Source organism: Anopheles merus, chromosome 2L, assembly GCF_017562075.2.
Source record: "Anopheles merus strain MAF chromosome 2L, AmerM5.1, whole genome shotgun sequence".
NCBI lineage: Eukaryota > Metazoa > Arthropoda > Insecta > Diptera > Culicidae > Anopheles > Anopheles merus.
In genome coordinates this window covers 15477594-15493115 of record NC_054083.1, presented here as the reverse complement: position 1 = coordinate 15493115, position 15522 = coordinate 15477594, and the positions used below count along the sequence as shown (strand labels likewise).

The 15522-nt window shown below is 41.4% G+C and overlaps 1 protein-coding gene across 7 annotated transcripts in view; it reads right to left on the bottom strand.

The window, feature by feature from the left end:
* Window positions 1-15522, bottom strand: part of LOC121594662 — a 38281-nt gene that overhangs the window by 19668 nt on the left and 3091 nt on the right. For all 7 annotated transcript variants that reach the window (XM_041918165.1, XM_041918167.1, XM_041918166.1 and 4 more), the window contains exon 3: window positions 12890-13735. In XM_041918165.1, coding sequence (XP_041774099.1) covers window positions 12890-13055 — 166 coding nt within the window. In that variant the 5' untranslated portion in view covers window positions 13056-13735. The remainder of the gene's footprint in view (window positions 1-12889; window positions 13736-15522) is intronic.

Here is a 15522-nt window from a genome sequence, read left to right as displayed (position 1 = left end):
AGACCGAATCTCGCGCAAAGTAGCAGCCAAATTGAAGCACAAAAAGGTGCGGCCTGACATGGCTGGATTCGCATGCGCTTCGTCTTACACTACACTCTCGGGATGTGCTTGGCATCGAAACATAATAAATGCCGCTGGGAACACAATCAATCTGCTCGTACGCCTACCCAACCAGACACAGCAGCAGCAGCACCAGCAACATTTGCTGCCTCCGTCACGGGTGACTAAAGTCGATCGAGCGCAGACAAACGCCCTTGTTATCGCGCTCACCCTTCCTAGGGCCGCGTGCGATGGCGATGCGCGTTGATCGGTATTATTTTCTCCGCTTCACTGATCGGTGCCGGGGAGGGGTGTTGCGCCGTTGTTTAAAAATTCTCGCTCCCCTCGCTGATGGCACACTTTGGCAAACATTGGATTTGTTTGTTGTTTGTTTGGAGACGCTTCTCACCCCCGGCGATGCGTCTCTCTTCCCACCAACATCATCAAGCAAACTCACACACACACACACGTGTGGCTAATAAAAACAGTTCCACACGCTCAACGATCGGGCGAATGAAATCATTTGTTTTGGATAGACAGCATGCGCACACTTTGGGAGAGACATCATAATCACCAGGGTAATCAACAGTTTACAATGCTCGCATGGGAGTAGTGAGGTTTATTGTAGACCAGCAAATAATGCAATTAAAAAATAAAAATTAAGGGAGGAACAACTTGGATGACAACTCAAAAGAAACTTTTGATACCAATTTTACAAAAAAGACTATGAATGTTTTAAATTTCATAGCTTACCTTAATTTATAGAGTAATAGGCATATCGAAAACCGGAAGTGCCGTGGACAGTATTAGATTTGGCAAAGCAACACCTAAAGATACACAATATCACTAACATCCTGAGCTACTATGTACGTTTAGCGGCTTATTTTGCTTTGTTTACTATCAGAAACATACCATGGTTTTAAATCTTGCATGTTAAAATCCCCGCAAATGCCCTGGTTAACATATGCCCTATTTGTTTGTAACCTGTTGTTGATATACTTAAAGGGAGGACTCTTAAAGATAATTGAATCATCACACCATCACTGAATCATCATTATAGATTGAATAAGAACCAAAATGATTGAAATTATTTAGATAGATTCCAGAGTGATTTTATGTATGTTTTACTTCATATCTAATCACAATTCGGAATGACTTAATCATAAATTGTGATGGGTGAAGTTGGCGAAAATCCGAAGTAGACTCCGATCCGACTTCAATAATTTTGGATCCGACTCCAAAAGGTAGTTCCGCACAATTCGGAAGTCGTCCGGAGTTGCCCTGTATACGAAAATACACACGCAAAGTGAAAGACAAAAATCTACACAGCCAAATGAAATGCCTGATCACAAGAACATTGCACCGGGCAGATCATGTTGACTCCAAATGACTCCGATTTCTGTCGTCTCCGGACGATTCCGGACGTCTCTAGACGACTCCGACATCGAACGTTTCCGGGCGACTCTCCGGACGACTTCGGACGATTCCTGACGACTCTGGAGGACTCCGGGCAGAACTAGTAGTTCCGATTTTGCCGGAGTCGAAATCGGAATAACAATAGCCGAAGTCAGATCGGAGTCGCGGCATATCAGAGAGCACATCACTAATCACAACCACAATGAAGTTATTATGTTATGAAGCCTGGCATGTGATTAACCTAACCTAACACACAAATTAGATTTTTCAAAACAGTTTAATAGATGACGGTAACCCTCGTTTCTAAAGGGATTGGTTATGTGTTACACGAAGCGCATAAAATATGATCCAAAATTATCGTCCGACCGGGAATGGGAAATACATAACCCCGAAAAGGTGCACAATTATCATATTAACACACACACACAAGAGTCACGCGTACTCTTTCCCCCAAACGCAGATGGAAATATTTAAAGTAAGTCATAATTCAAATCAATAAGCATGCGCACACCCATTATCATAACGAACGATCGCGCTTTAATCGGTCAAATTCGATTGCCGAATCGTCAACATAATTTCGTCCACTTATTCCACCTTTCCGAAACCCTCCTTTCACCCGTGCTGTGTGATTGGCCAAGGGTGATTGGTTGGTTGGTTAGGTAGTTGTGTGCTGGACCCATCGCTTAAGGTTCACTTTGGTTTCGTTTTCGAAGAAAATGCCCCTAATCACGAAACGCCACGACTTTTCGCCGCTACTTTCCCCACCCGGTGATGCGGTGTTCGAAAACTTGCGATTGCATGTGGCAACCACGTCGCAAAGCAGGGGTGCGCAAAGACATATCGCAACGTAATAGGACTTGAAATAGCAAAAGAAAAAAAAAACTACACACGAACCCATAAGCACCATCGACACGCGCGTTCACTTTCACGAAAGAAGTCAAAATATGAAAAAGCTGATATGTTCGGACGTGGAGTGACCGCACGCGGTTGGGGCTTTTCTCCCCCCAAATTAAGCTCGCCGAGAGCTCCACGGGGGAAGAAGCGGCGGGGAGTTTCCGAGCAGTTTGTCGAATGCGTTTTCCATCGCAAACTCACCCCCGCTGTGGTTTGTATTTCCTCCTTGAGCTTCCTTACAGGTGGAATTGCTGGGTGATGAGCGTAATGCACTTTGCAGTCGAAAAAAAGCTACGAAACACCTCCCGAATGCACCCCGACACAGATGCCACGCCGAGGAAGACAGGCCGATCCACCAAACGGCCACAAGTTGCAGGTTACTTCTCGATCCATACAAGCCGTGTGTGGTGATCACTTCGACGTTGAGGGAGGAAAATTCGAACCAAAAAAAGAAAAAAGGAAAGTCACGCAAATTCGAGCAGCAATTTTTGGACCGGACGTGGCACGGTGCTGCAGCGGCCATTCGATGGCATTCGACTATCCAGTTCCGTTCGTCGTGTTTTTTTTTGTACCGAGGCTCTCCTACCCAGGTGATGGTTGGCTCTTGCTCTTAATTTTCCTCCCCGTGGCATTAGTGAGCGCGGCACACCACCACGTGGTTAATTTCTTTTTCCGTGTTTCTCGCTTGCGCACATCTCCGCATCTGCCGCAGTCTTGCGAGTCAGTAAAGTGCAACAAAAATGATCCCAGACCCTAATAATATTTTTTATTTTATTTTCAATGGTCGCTTCTGCATTGCCTTTCTTGTTAGTATTGTTTTACTGCAATGAGGTTTCCTCCCGCCATTCATCCACTAACATTTTGAGGCAAAAGAAGTCCTCTTTTATAATGACAGCTTGGCCACTGTTGTTTTTTTTGCTCCCAACTTCTTGTCCAATGCTTTGACGGGGATGAAGAGAGCAAGATGAACAATGTGTGTTTTACACTGGCCCAGTACCAAAGACATTGATAGAGGAGCATGTGGCACGATGGTCATGTTAGGAGGATTTTACCTTCTATCTCATAGAATTGATGTTAAAAATAAATTTTAAACCAATAATCATAGCTTCAATATTTTATTGATGTAATACAAATAATAGCAAACATGAAGAAAATAAAATGTCCCAAGGGGCACAATCAACAAGTCAAGGCTAACGAAACCTTATAGAGTGATGCCGTTTTCGTTTTATAAAGGATATGGTTTTTGGTTGCGTTTGATCTACTTTTATTCTATTGATTTAATAGAATCAAACATGATTGATTTAAAAATTGTCCATTAATGCAGGTTTTTGTTGTTAATGTTTTATGCCAATTGGTTTACAGAGCCACTTGTATTTAAAATCAGTTGATTCAAAAGCTCTTATATTAAATAGAGATGATATGTTTGTCTCCGGAATGGATTGGATCTTTGTTTGCACCAATGACAACATTTAACAAGTTTTGATAGCAAAAACTGAAAAGAGGTAAAATTCCAAATATTTTTTACGATTTATACCAACAAATGTTATGTATCTGAGTGTACATCCTTTATTTTTTCCACTAATTCTCTGAATTTTCATGAAATTTTATTTCAGAAACGATTAAAACAGCATCATTTAAATCATCAATCAGCACCTTTGCACCATCGATCATCATTTAAATCAGCACCTTTTAGTTTCCATGAGAATTTAATTTTACCTTTTAAATTTATTCCACGAGAAATGTTAGGCCGCGGGGCAATGGGGTTTGAGAAACATTCTCGACATCAGATTCTCAGGCACTCGTGATAGTTTTTGACTACGTTATCAACATTTGTGTTGATCACATTTACGTTATCAACATTTGTGAAATCGGCATAAAATCGGTTTGAGAATCTTTTGAAAAACTTTTGAGAAAGTTTACGATGCAGCGATCGTATATCTGGAATCTGAGCAGTAATTTTGCTATTCGCTTGTCGGAATTTTTTTTTTAAACACAAGGGATCAAAAACTTATTTTCTATTTACTCGAAATAAAGCTTGAGTGGCTATATCAGTTTCTCAGAGTGAGAAAAACTGACGACGGTCACGGGCTCGAGACTGAGAACAAGTTTGGAGTAATTGAGAAACTTTAATAAGTGCTTGAGAAAGTTTCAGCTCAGCTTGAGAAATCCCCGTGACCCGTAGCTTTAGATTACTATAACAGGTTCATGATTTACATAAAACACTATATTTAGAACCATTCTAAGATAAGAAGCAAATTTAAATGCATAAACTTGTCGAAACTGCAGGTGGCCAGTTTGCCCCGAGTGCCCCTTAGCACAGGAAGAAGCACCAAACGTGAACGTGGACACCGAAACATTTGCGTGCATATCTCATGAGAGCACTTCGCTCTGTAAGCGGTCCTGGTTCCTTCCTTTTTTTCGATGGTAGTTATGTAAAGCACTAACATACAAGATGCAGACAAGGAAGCGAGCGACATACGAGCGACGGACGCAGAATGTGTTGGGGATGGTCATCTGCGGTGAGCAGCACTTACGGTTATGGCCACCTTCAGTGTGACAGTCTCGCGCGCGTCAGGTAGGGTGCTGCCGCTACGTTCTTGACAAAATAAGTTTCATCCATAAATATCCGCTCATACCCCGAAAGGTGTACACACAAGTACCGGACGGCTAATGTACACATTACATCACCACACACCAAGACACGCCGCTGACCTCCAACGTTCTGGTGGCGGTTGTTATGGGCCCTGCCGTAAAACCGTTGTTTATTTCTGCGACGTGCGAAGAAGACCCACCGTGCTCCAAAAGGTGAGCGTGGCTCATTTTCTTGATTGAACTAATGTCGAGTGTCCTCGCGGTGCACAAATGTGTCCACCCGCAACCTACATTGTGTACTTGTTTTCCTCTGTTATGTTTAACCCCCCCCCCCCCCGCCGGCCCAACTCGGCGGCCACACTAAACAGTTATGAAGAGAGGTCGCCACCACCACCAGTGGGGTATTATGTTTTGCTGGGCTCGGCAACCTGCGCACAGCACGTCGCACGAAACGCATTGCCCGAAGAACTGTACAAGTACCGGCAATCCTTCAAAAGCGGATTTAAAATCAAAAACAATATCTTTCTCGGGCGAGCAGGGGGTTCGTGCGGGGTCGTTTCGTAACGGTGACACTGATAGGCTCGCGGCGCAATAGGGACGACTCGTAGCACTCGGGAATTTATGCAGTGATTTCCCCCCTCTGACCGGTGTGTGTGTTTTCTTTCACTAAATTCCCTCATTCTGGTTCGGTGCGCGCACACTGGTTGCTTCTTCCCGCACGACCCTGTGGAGGAAGAAGCCGGATGAAACTGATACTCCGAAAACCGATCCGTGGTTGTGATTCTTTCATACGAATTGGACCTTCCCCTTGGACGCGAAACACAACCACTGTTGAGAAAAGATACACGTGGTGTCCGTTTTCCCTTTGCTTTCCCGAGGGACAGATTGGGTAACTAAACAACACACAAAATGCACACGACGAGATCGGTGGTAGGGGGGCAAGGAATTCCTCAGCACAGCCGGTTGAGCAGGTTCTGGTTAGCTTTTGCTTCATGGTCGGGTCGAGCCTTTTCATTCAAAATGGAATGACAAATAGAGGAGCCGCCGGATGCAGTGCTTTGTTCTCATCATCATTTGGATGGGAATGTGTTTTCTTGCCTCTTCGATTGTCCCTACATTGCTCTGGGTTCGCGTAGAAAAAATACACGGACTTACGAATACTTTCGAAAGCCTTTGGCAATGGTCGTACCATTTTTTCCTCACTTTTTGTCGTAATCTCAGACCTGTTTAGCGTTAATGTTCATAACAGAGGTTTGGACAATGGGCTCGATTATGATTTAAATAGTTGATAATGTATTACAGTAGAATATTGTATATGTATCTAATATTAATGTTACTAACCAGCTAATTGTATAACTTAGCAAAAGCAAATAAATACATCAAAACAATAGTGAAGAAGAATCTTACCAATGAATGAAAAATTATACTTCAAAACAAAAATCATATTTTTGAGAACTGTTTGTTATTGGAACTTATGGAAGTAATAACTCATTTAGTTATTTATTCATTTACGAAAGGGCGGTCCAATTCGGGCTCATTTCTTACTCGGGTTTAACCATACATTTCAACCAAAGAATCTTCGATTTTATTTTACAATACAAAAATGATATACCTAATCATCGTTCATTCTGAGCTTTTGTTTTTATCGAAGCAGTATATAACGTTTAATCAGCATGGATTTATGCCAAAACGTTCCACTACCTCCAGCCTTATGTCGTTCATATCCAATTTGTTCCAGTACTTGGATACAGGTTACCAAGTTGATACAGTGTATACTGATATTAAATCTGCTTTTGATAGAGTATCTCATAAACTATTGTTAATGAAGCTCTCTAAATTAGGTTTATCTACGTCTTTTGTTCACTGGATTGAGTCTTACCTCTCTAATAGAAATCTTCATGTAAGTTTCGGATCGTCCTTTTCTTCACCGTTCTCCAATTCTTCTGGTGTCCCTCAAGGAAGTGTACTAAGTCCCCTCTTGTTTCTGTTATTCATAAATGACATTAGTTTTATTCTCCCATCTCCTAACCACCTTCTATATGCAGATGACATTAAAGTATTTGTTCCAGTGATGCAAGAGGAGGATTGCAGCGCACTCCAATCTCTTCTCAACTCCCTCTCTTCATGGTGTGCGTCTAACTTCTTAGAGCTCTGTCCTAGTAAATGTAGCGTGATCTCTTTTTGTCGTCGTCATTCCCCTCTTATTCACGATTATGTTCTTAATAACACTGCTATCAACAGGGTGTCATGTGTTCGCGATTTAGGTGTTATGTTAGACGAAAGGCTATCATTCGATAGTCACCTTGAATTGGTCATCGGTAAAGCTTATTCAAACCTTGGCCTTATTTTCGCATGACATCGGGCTTCACCGATTTGAGGTGCCTTAAGGCATTATATTGTTCCCTAGTGCGCCCTGTGTTGAGTATGCTTCTGTTGTCTTCTGTACTAACAGGGCAGGTTGGAATAACAAACTCGAAGGCGTGCAAAAGCGCTTCACTAGGTGCTTATATCGTCGCCTCTTAGGAAATTCCACCACTGCATTACCGTCATACAGTGATCGTTGCATATTGTTCAATCTTGACACCCTCGAATCTAGACGAACTAAAGCATGTGTGTCATTTATCAGCAATTTGTTACGAGGGAATATAGATGCTCCAGACTTGCTTTCCCAACTTAGTTGGTATGTTCCTTCCAGGTGTTTAAGAAATCGGACTGCTCTTGAAATACCTTTCCGCAATACAGCGTTTGGCTTCAACGACCCGTGGCTAATTTGTTTGCGCCAATTCAATGAACATTACCGCGATTTTAATTTCTAATTTTATGTTCCGGCTCTTTGTTATTCTTTCTAATTAGGTCTCTTTTATTCTTAATTTCTTTTTTCTTTTGTTTTTTGTTTTAAATATTTTCTTCTTATCCGCTGCTTATTTTACTTTCATTATGGATTTCCATTCTCTTACATCCTTTTCTATTTCCCCTTCGTTTAGTTAAGTTACAGTTAGTTTAGTTCCAATAGGGCTAACTAGGTTTTAAGCAATTATATGTTCAACCCCGGAGGCAGACATATTGAAATTAATAAATGAAATGAAATGAAATGAAATGCGTGTATAACGTCGCCCCTGCTATTCAATATTTTTAGAAGAAACAAAAAATAGTTTTACAAAATTATCTATTATCTATTATAACTAGTATTATCTTTGAGATACCCATACACCAGTCTTTGTATCTTTGTATATTTTCGAATTATTGAATGCATAATCATGTCTCGGGTGTAACAGAAACATTACTACGCATGTATAACGACCCCATTAATCTGATTTTAGTCGTTTTCGACATAAAAGAGTCAAAGTCAAACTCAAAGAATCGCCCGAGTAAACATTTTTCAACCCACATATCTTTCATTTAACAACTCTGTTCAGAAGACGAAGACCTTCAAATTGTGGGAGGGAAGATGATATCGTTTAATTTAAAAAAATGCTGTAACTTATTTAAGCATGAAATTGAATTTAGTCATTTGTAACAAAATTCCGGCGCAGAGCCAGTCATAACATTTCACGACTCCACTATCAAAGAAGACGTAGAGCAGAGGATGTTCTATGAATTTTCTAGTTGATAGATTATTGCAAAATAAATTACGTTTTTTTATAGCACAGTAATATTACCCTGCAGCACCGAAGACCACATTACATCGATAGTGATGCGGCCCTTCAAAACACTTTGCCACGTTTACCGCGCTTTTATGAGCCATTTCTTCCCGTTCGAAATTAGAAATAGCACACGAAACAATTTTGCCCAACCAAAACAGAGAGTAAGAGAGAGTGAGAGAGACAGAACACACTCTGATATGTTATATTCCTTCTCCATTCCCCCAACACGCCACACGAATACTAAACGACTGCAATTGCGCTTGATTGTTTTGGTGCAATTGCAGTACACACATGCACATCTCTCCTCCAATTCAATCCTCCCCTCTCGGCTTACCATTTCAAGCACTGGCTGTGTGTATATATATTTGTGTTATAATTTATTGTCCATTACGGCCAGGCCCATGTCGTAACACGGTCCGCATTCAACCCGAACGCATTTCTCGGCTGCGGCGCTGCTTGCAATAAAATCCTGCCAATAATACCAACACGTGAAGCCCCAGAAGTCGATGCTTCTTCACCTATGCCTTGGGCTACACAACAACAAAAGCAGCACACTACCCATGAAACCCTATTACCTGACCCAATGTGGGGCCGTTCTTGGCCGTTCGGTGTGTTCACCATATTCTTCTGCATCCCCCCGATGCAGGTGGCAATTTTCTTGAAAAGATGCGCAACAACTGCTCCAGATTCAGTGAGGAGGGAGCATCATTTTGCCTGTAGCATTCAATGTACCCCCCCCCCCCCCCCCCCCTTACTCATGTCTGTTAGTGTGGCTTCCTGCCTTTTTCTGCTGCAAAATCACCCTTCTTTTCCATCGCGAATGTTTACAAACTATACACACACCCCGGATAAGATTAACAAGCCTGTACGAAGAGGAAATAGCCTCCGCGTGCCCAATGGCTGCTCTCCCTCTATGTTCCTTGAGGGCCACCCCGACAACCATTGCCCGCGTTCGAGCGAAATCTAGGTGAGAGAGGCCGAGTCTGAGAATATTCAAGCGTACATGTGGTGGTGGGGTACTACGTACCCACTACTGCCTTCGCAAATGCAGTGCAACATACGAAAACATGCTGCTGCTGTGCGCATAGAAATCCATGCACCATCCTCCTCCATCGGGCGTCTGTCTTGTTAGGGCAGATGAAATGGAAGAAGCGGGGAGGCGGGGGAGCTTGAAGCATCGGCACCACGAGGCATCCACTGCACTGAACAACTCAAACATAACCTTGTCTTGTGAACCGAGCCGATGCGCACAACAAGTTTTCAAGAAGTTTGGCCGATAAAAGCCACACACACGCGCTCCTTGGGCTGGTGGAGCTTGCGAAACAGTGCGTCAGGCAGCCGGCAAGGCAGCCCACCACCACATCAGCAGCAATGGAGCACTACAGGTTTCGGGATGTAAATCAGAAAACAATAAACTATAATAAAATATAAGCCTTCTCCCTTCGCTGGGCAGCTTCATCAACCGGGAGCCGAGAGACACCGGTGCGGCGGAGTGACGTTAGATGTTGTTGTTGGTGATCCACTTCGCTAAGAAAAGCGGCGAAACTTCACCACCACCACAGGGACGTCGTCACCATGTGACCTCAGAGAACGACGGAAACACTTGCTTTATTTTTGTTTTTAGCATTTCGTTGCGCACAGGGCGAACTATGGGAGTAACGCTGAGTAAAATGCAAAACCTAATCCTGCTTAAAGCAGCAACACAGGGTTTTCCAAATTTTGTAGGAACATTTTTCATTGCTTGCGAGATGATTTCCAACACCTATCAAATGTTGTATTTGCATCACAATAATGTTTCAGTTCTTTCAGCACATCACAAGCTGGGCTGAGTTTTCAGAATCACAGTTCTTTGTTGAAAATCATGTGGAAGAATTGAAATTTTATTGTGATCTAAATATGACACGAGATTTGGAGATTGGCGTGGAAAACCTTGTAATGTTTCAATTCTTTCACATGATTTTCAACACGTCTCCTGTGATTTTCAAATAGCCAATCCTCAGATTGTGATAGCATACCCATCATAGGAGGACAATGCTAGGACCTAAAGAAGAAAAATGATTTTCAACACGTCTCAGGCTGGATTGAGTTTGACAGTTATTTGTGGCGTGTTGAAAATCTTGTGTAAGAACTGAAATTTTAATTTTATTATGATACAAATACACCATTCCACAGCTGTTGAAAAAAATATTGGAGCTGATGAATAATGATGTACACATTCGAAAGTGACAGTAAGCTTTAAAGGATTCGATAAAATAGTTACGAGATAATGAGCAGTGCTGCAAAATGTCACTGTCAATGTCATACAAAAATCTGACTAAACTAAATCCATATAAGCGTGACGTACTCAATTGTGATAATCAGAGGTCAGTCACTATGTCATGACTTTTTTTTTACTGTGATCATTTCTGCAAAATATCACTGACATAGTCATGACAAATTCTGGCTAAAACAAAATCGTGTCAGCGTCTCGAGCTCTTATGTGATGATCAGAGGCGAGGCTCAAACAGTTGGTGCGACCATCACACATGCTTGGTGACATTTTGTGCAATCAACTCTTGGTCAGTCACTTGGTCACGACATTTTCTGTCGGTGATCATCACGATAATTATGGGAGATATGCGGTACGTGGTTCCAAGAAACAAAATGAGCATATTTGACCCGACAGACAATGAAAGTAGACAGAGCGAGAAACAATGCTCATTTTGTTGCTTGGGACCACACGCCAAGAATATTCCAAGAATGTCGTGATTATCACCGACAGAAAATTTCGTGACCAAGTGAGTGACTTAGAGTTGGGTGCTATACAAAATGTCATCAAGCATGTGATTGGTCCACCAACTGTGTCATTCTCACCTTTGATCATCTCAGTTGTGTACGTGATGACGCACTTTCATTGAGTATGACCATCAAGCAACCACAGATATGTTCATTGTTTACGTTGGTGAACATCTCGTGATGATCATGACATTTTGCAGCACTGGTAATGAGTGATGGTTGAACAAAACTGACCATATAAAAACTTTTTAGAAAAAAACAGATTCAAAATGGTTTTGAAGTGTTGGCTAAGAATGAGTAGTAGATGCTTAGTAACTCAAATCTAATGTGAAGACTTCCCATGGTCCGCAACGGTTCATTCGAAAAAATGATAAAATTAAAAAATAACAAGTGCCGGAAGAGCTCGTAGATTTTTCACTTAATGTTAAATTTGGTGTATTCTATTTTAACTTCAAATCAGTTTAAACTGATATCGATATAAAATACCCAAAATTAGATTTAAAACACAATACAAACTAAGTACATTAATTTCGTTCATTAAAGTCTAAAACTTTAATATTCGGTCTGCATTTTTGTGCATCATGTTTTGACCAACAAACATTCAGGGTAGAAAATTGGCATAGAAAATTAAACTAGAACACAGCAGAAGAATGCTAGCATGGCATAAAAGTTAAGAAGATAAAGACATTAAACAAAAATACATTGATTTAAAAGATAAAACTTTTCTCTAATGGTAAAAGCACACCAGCGGCAATAATCTTGGTGTGCTGAAAAAAACTAAACTTACAAAAACAGCCTGATGCCTATTTAAGTACCTTTAAAATTAAATCTACTCTAAGCAATCCCGATACTTTTTTTATCCACTACCAAACCCATTGTGAGCCAACCAGGATTCGGTGCCAACACACAAATGCTAACACGATTTGCCACTGGAATAGCGTCGTGTCCTAGATTGGCGCAGGACAACTTCTACAGACCAATTCTCTTTGCCCACCCTCCTTCTCAAGGTTTAGTTTATTATTATTATTTTTATGTGCTCCCGCTGTGCCACGCGCTGTTGAACAAAGAACGGAACCTTCTTCTGCTACTTTCACCCCACACAGGAGCCACCGTTCTCCAAAAGAAAAAATCCTTTGAGACTGCTACTGCACACGGTGGTGTGGCGATTCGTGGCAAGGCAAAACAACGCCGGAAGTCGGCCACGCCGAGGGTGCAAAGCAAGCAGAAGGTTGGAAGCGCCAAGCCCTCCACCATGGAGCAGCGTGTGGAGGGAACGGTAAATCGATAGCCCAGTTTTTGCTAGCTTCAATGTGCGATAGAGCTGCTGGTGCTGCTGGTGCTTCCCAAGAGGATATGGGCAACTCAGGTATAGCACACGACGGGAATGGGAAAAAAGAAGAAAACGCAACTAAAATTAAACCTGTCGGTTTGCCTGCTGCTACGAAGCGAGTCCAGCGGAAAGGGGCAAAGTTACAACAGACCATGTTACAGCGCGCGCAATAAGGACAAAGGACACCTTCTTGACTGACCTGATTGACTTCCGCCGGCGATCTGACGCATTTCCTTGGTGAATCCGCGGGCCCCGAACTGGCAGGACAGGTCGTGCAGCGTTCTCGGCTCTCCGCGATCGAGCAGCCGCTCGAGGAAGAACAGCAGCGTCATGTTGCGCGCCTCCTCATACTCCATCGACTCCATGGTGTTGCCGACGCCGCTGCCGCCGCTCCCGGGTACTGTGCAGCAGATGTCTCGGTCGCTCTCGGCTGTGCTACCGATGCAGTGGCTGCGCAGTGTCTTATCTTATCTGCCCCAAACTCCCCGGCCGGAACGACTCGAGTTCGGTATCCCAACTCGGAAGAAGTTTCCGACTTCCTGACCTATTATTGTCACACCTCGATGCACCCCCAGGCCAAGTGAAAATGGCCCCAAAATCTAACCCGCCAGAAGCACTACACACTACACCACTTCGGGGTACACTCTCACCCTTACCACTCACACACAGACACACACACCACCACACAGATTTTCCCTTTCTTGCAGCGAATGCAACGATGCGATGACACTTTATGGTTTGGCGCAAATGGGGCACACGCTCGCGCGGGCGGCCGCACTAATTGAATTTAATCACAGACTTTTAACTTCACTTCTACTTCTGTGCGCTTCTTCCAAGACTTCGATGCTTGGTAAGAGAATGGTGGTGGTAGATAGTGGTGGGGGGGGGGGGGGCGGTCAGCTTTTTACTTCACTTTCGACACTTTTGCTGCCGCGGGGTGCAATAAACAGTGGGGGTTGGGTTGGGTTCGGCTGGAAACGATGGTCAGTGTTCGTCGAAAGTGTCGTTGCTAGGCAGTGCGAGACGATGGGCGATGTTTGTTGCTCTGAAAGAAACGAAAGAAGTAAAAGACGGCTGAGTATGTGTGTGTGAGTGTCGGAAAGGTTTAGTTTCTTCGCTTCTTTTTGGGAGGGTTTATCTTTTGGAGGTTCTCCCTCCTATTATCTGCAACACGATTGCAATTTTACGTGGGGTTTTTCTTTTTCACTTTCGTAATACAGGTGAAAGGATATTGGCTGCCACGTACGATCACGAGCTGAAGATGGCAGAGGTCACACATAAAGGATGCAGCAATGCAACGGCAATCATATATGGTCCATATTTCCCCTACTACTTCACTACACGAAGGGGATAAAAAAGTCCTTGTAGTTCGGCATCGACAGTGTCCATTGTTGCTTAGAATGAATTTTAAAACAGAATGGGAGTTTTCCTTTTAGGATGTAACAATGTTTGGTATTCATTTAATTTGCGATTTAAAAAATTGGTTGATTGTTCGACTGAACTTTTTGTGTAAACAAGAATACTCGAAAAGAATTGTTAATATTCATACACTAGTAAAACCATGTTATAAATCATTTCTTCGCAAATTTCTTTTTTCATTCATTTTATGTTTTAAATCAATTCAATACAATAGGAATCATGATTTTGGAACCGAAAGTTGTATTTTTTTAGCACAATACAAATTTGTTGAATGATTTTACATGTAATTTATTTCGGTTATTTATGTCGTTACTGCGAAATTTTGCCTCTAAAGCATACATTTTTTACTCCAACTCACCTATTCTTGTCTTTATGTCTAATGTTTTTCACTCTTGTAGGAATCAACATAAATTTATCATGTATTTGAGCAGATTTATGACAACTGTATTTTGACATTCCAAAAACAATACAATAACCTTGTGATTTGATTTGGTGAAAAAAAAACTAATTAAATCCTATCAAATCTCAGGGCATTGTTCACATTTGAAAATACATGCCAATCTTTTCTCACTCCATTAAAACTCCTAAAATAGGCCCAAAATAACAATTTTAGTACTATAAATTAAAATAAAATAATGGTCTACTTATCTTAAATTTTATAAGTTTAGAACACACAGTTTGAGACATTACTTTAAATTTTTAAATAAAGCGTTTGATTTACAGTCAAAAATTGATGCTTTGTAGGCAAAAATTGTGACACGCTATCAAAAATTGGTGCCTTAGAGACAAAAATTTAAAAAAAGTTAGAATCAATATTTAGTGGCAACGCCTGTATTCTTATCATGGATGTATTCCTATCGCATGTCCATGTTGCACCGAACTCCCACACAAAACTAGGATAGTCATGCGACCCATGAATAGTGTATTGGGATTGATGAAGAATTTGTAGGTTTGTACAGGCAATTGAAGTATTGCTTTTGTCTTTTATTGTTTTTTTAGTTAATTCAACCCAATATCATCACTAATATATAAACACAAAAGTAAACTCTCTACCTCATTAAAAATAATTGAACTTATTCTCTGGAATAGATTATGTTGACGTCATTAAGTTAGATAAATTTAATCTTTTTCATATCCTTTTTTTCTTCTTCAAATAATAATAATAAAACATTCAATTAAGCTCAATTGCTTTTTAAATTGTTCTCATTTACTTGAAGTTAGCTCGTCGTCAATGGACTGAAGTACAACAACAAACCAAAAATATTGTACTTTTTAACTTAAAATATTATAATTGAACACACATGATACACGGTTAATTTGTTATTTTTTCTATATTTTTCATTGTTTTACAGCAAAAAACAGCATCGAAACCAATATAAAATATAAACAAATTTGTCTCATATAAACATAAAC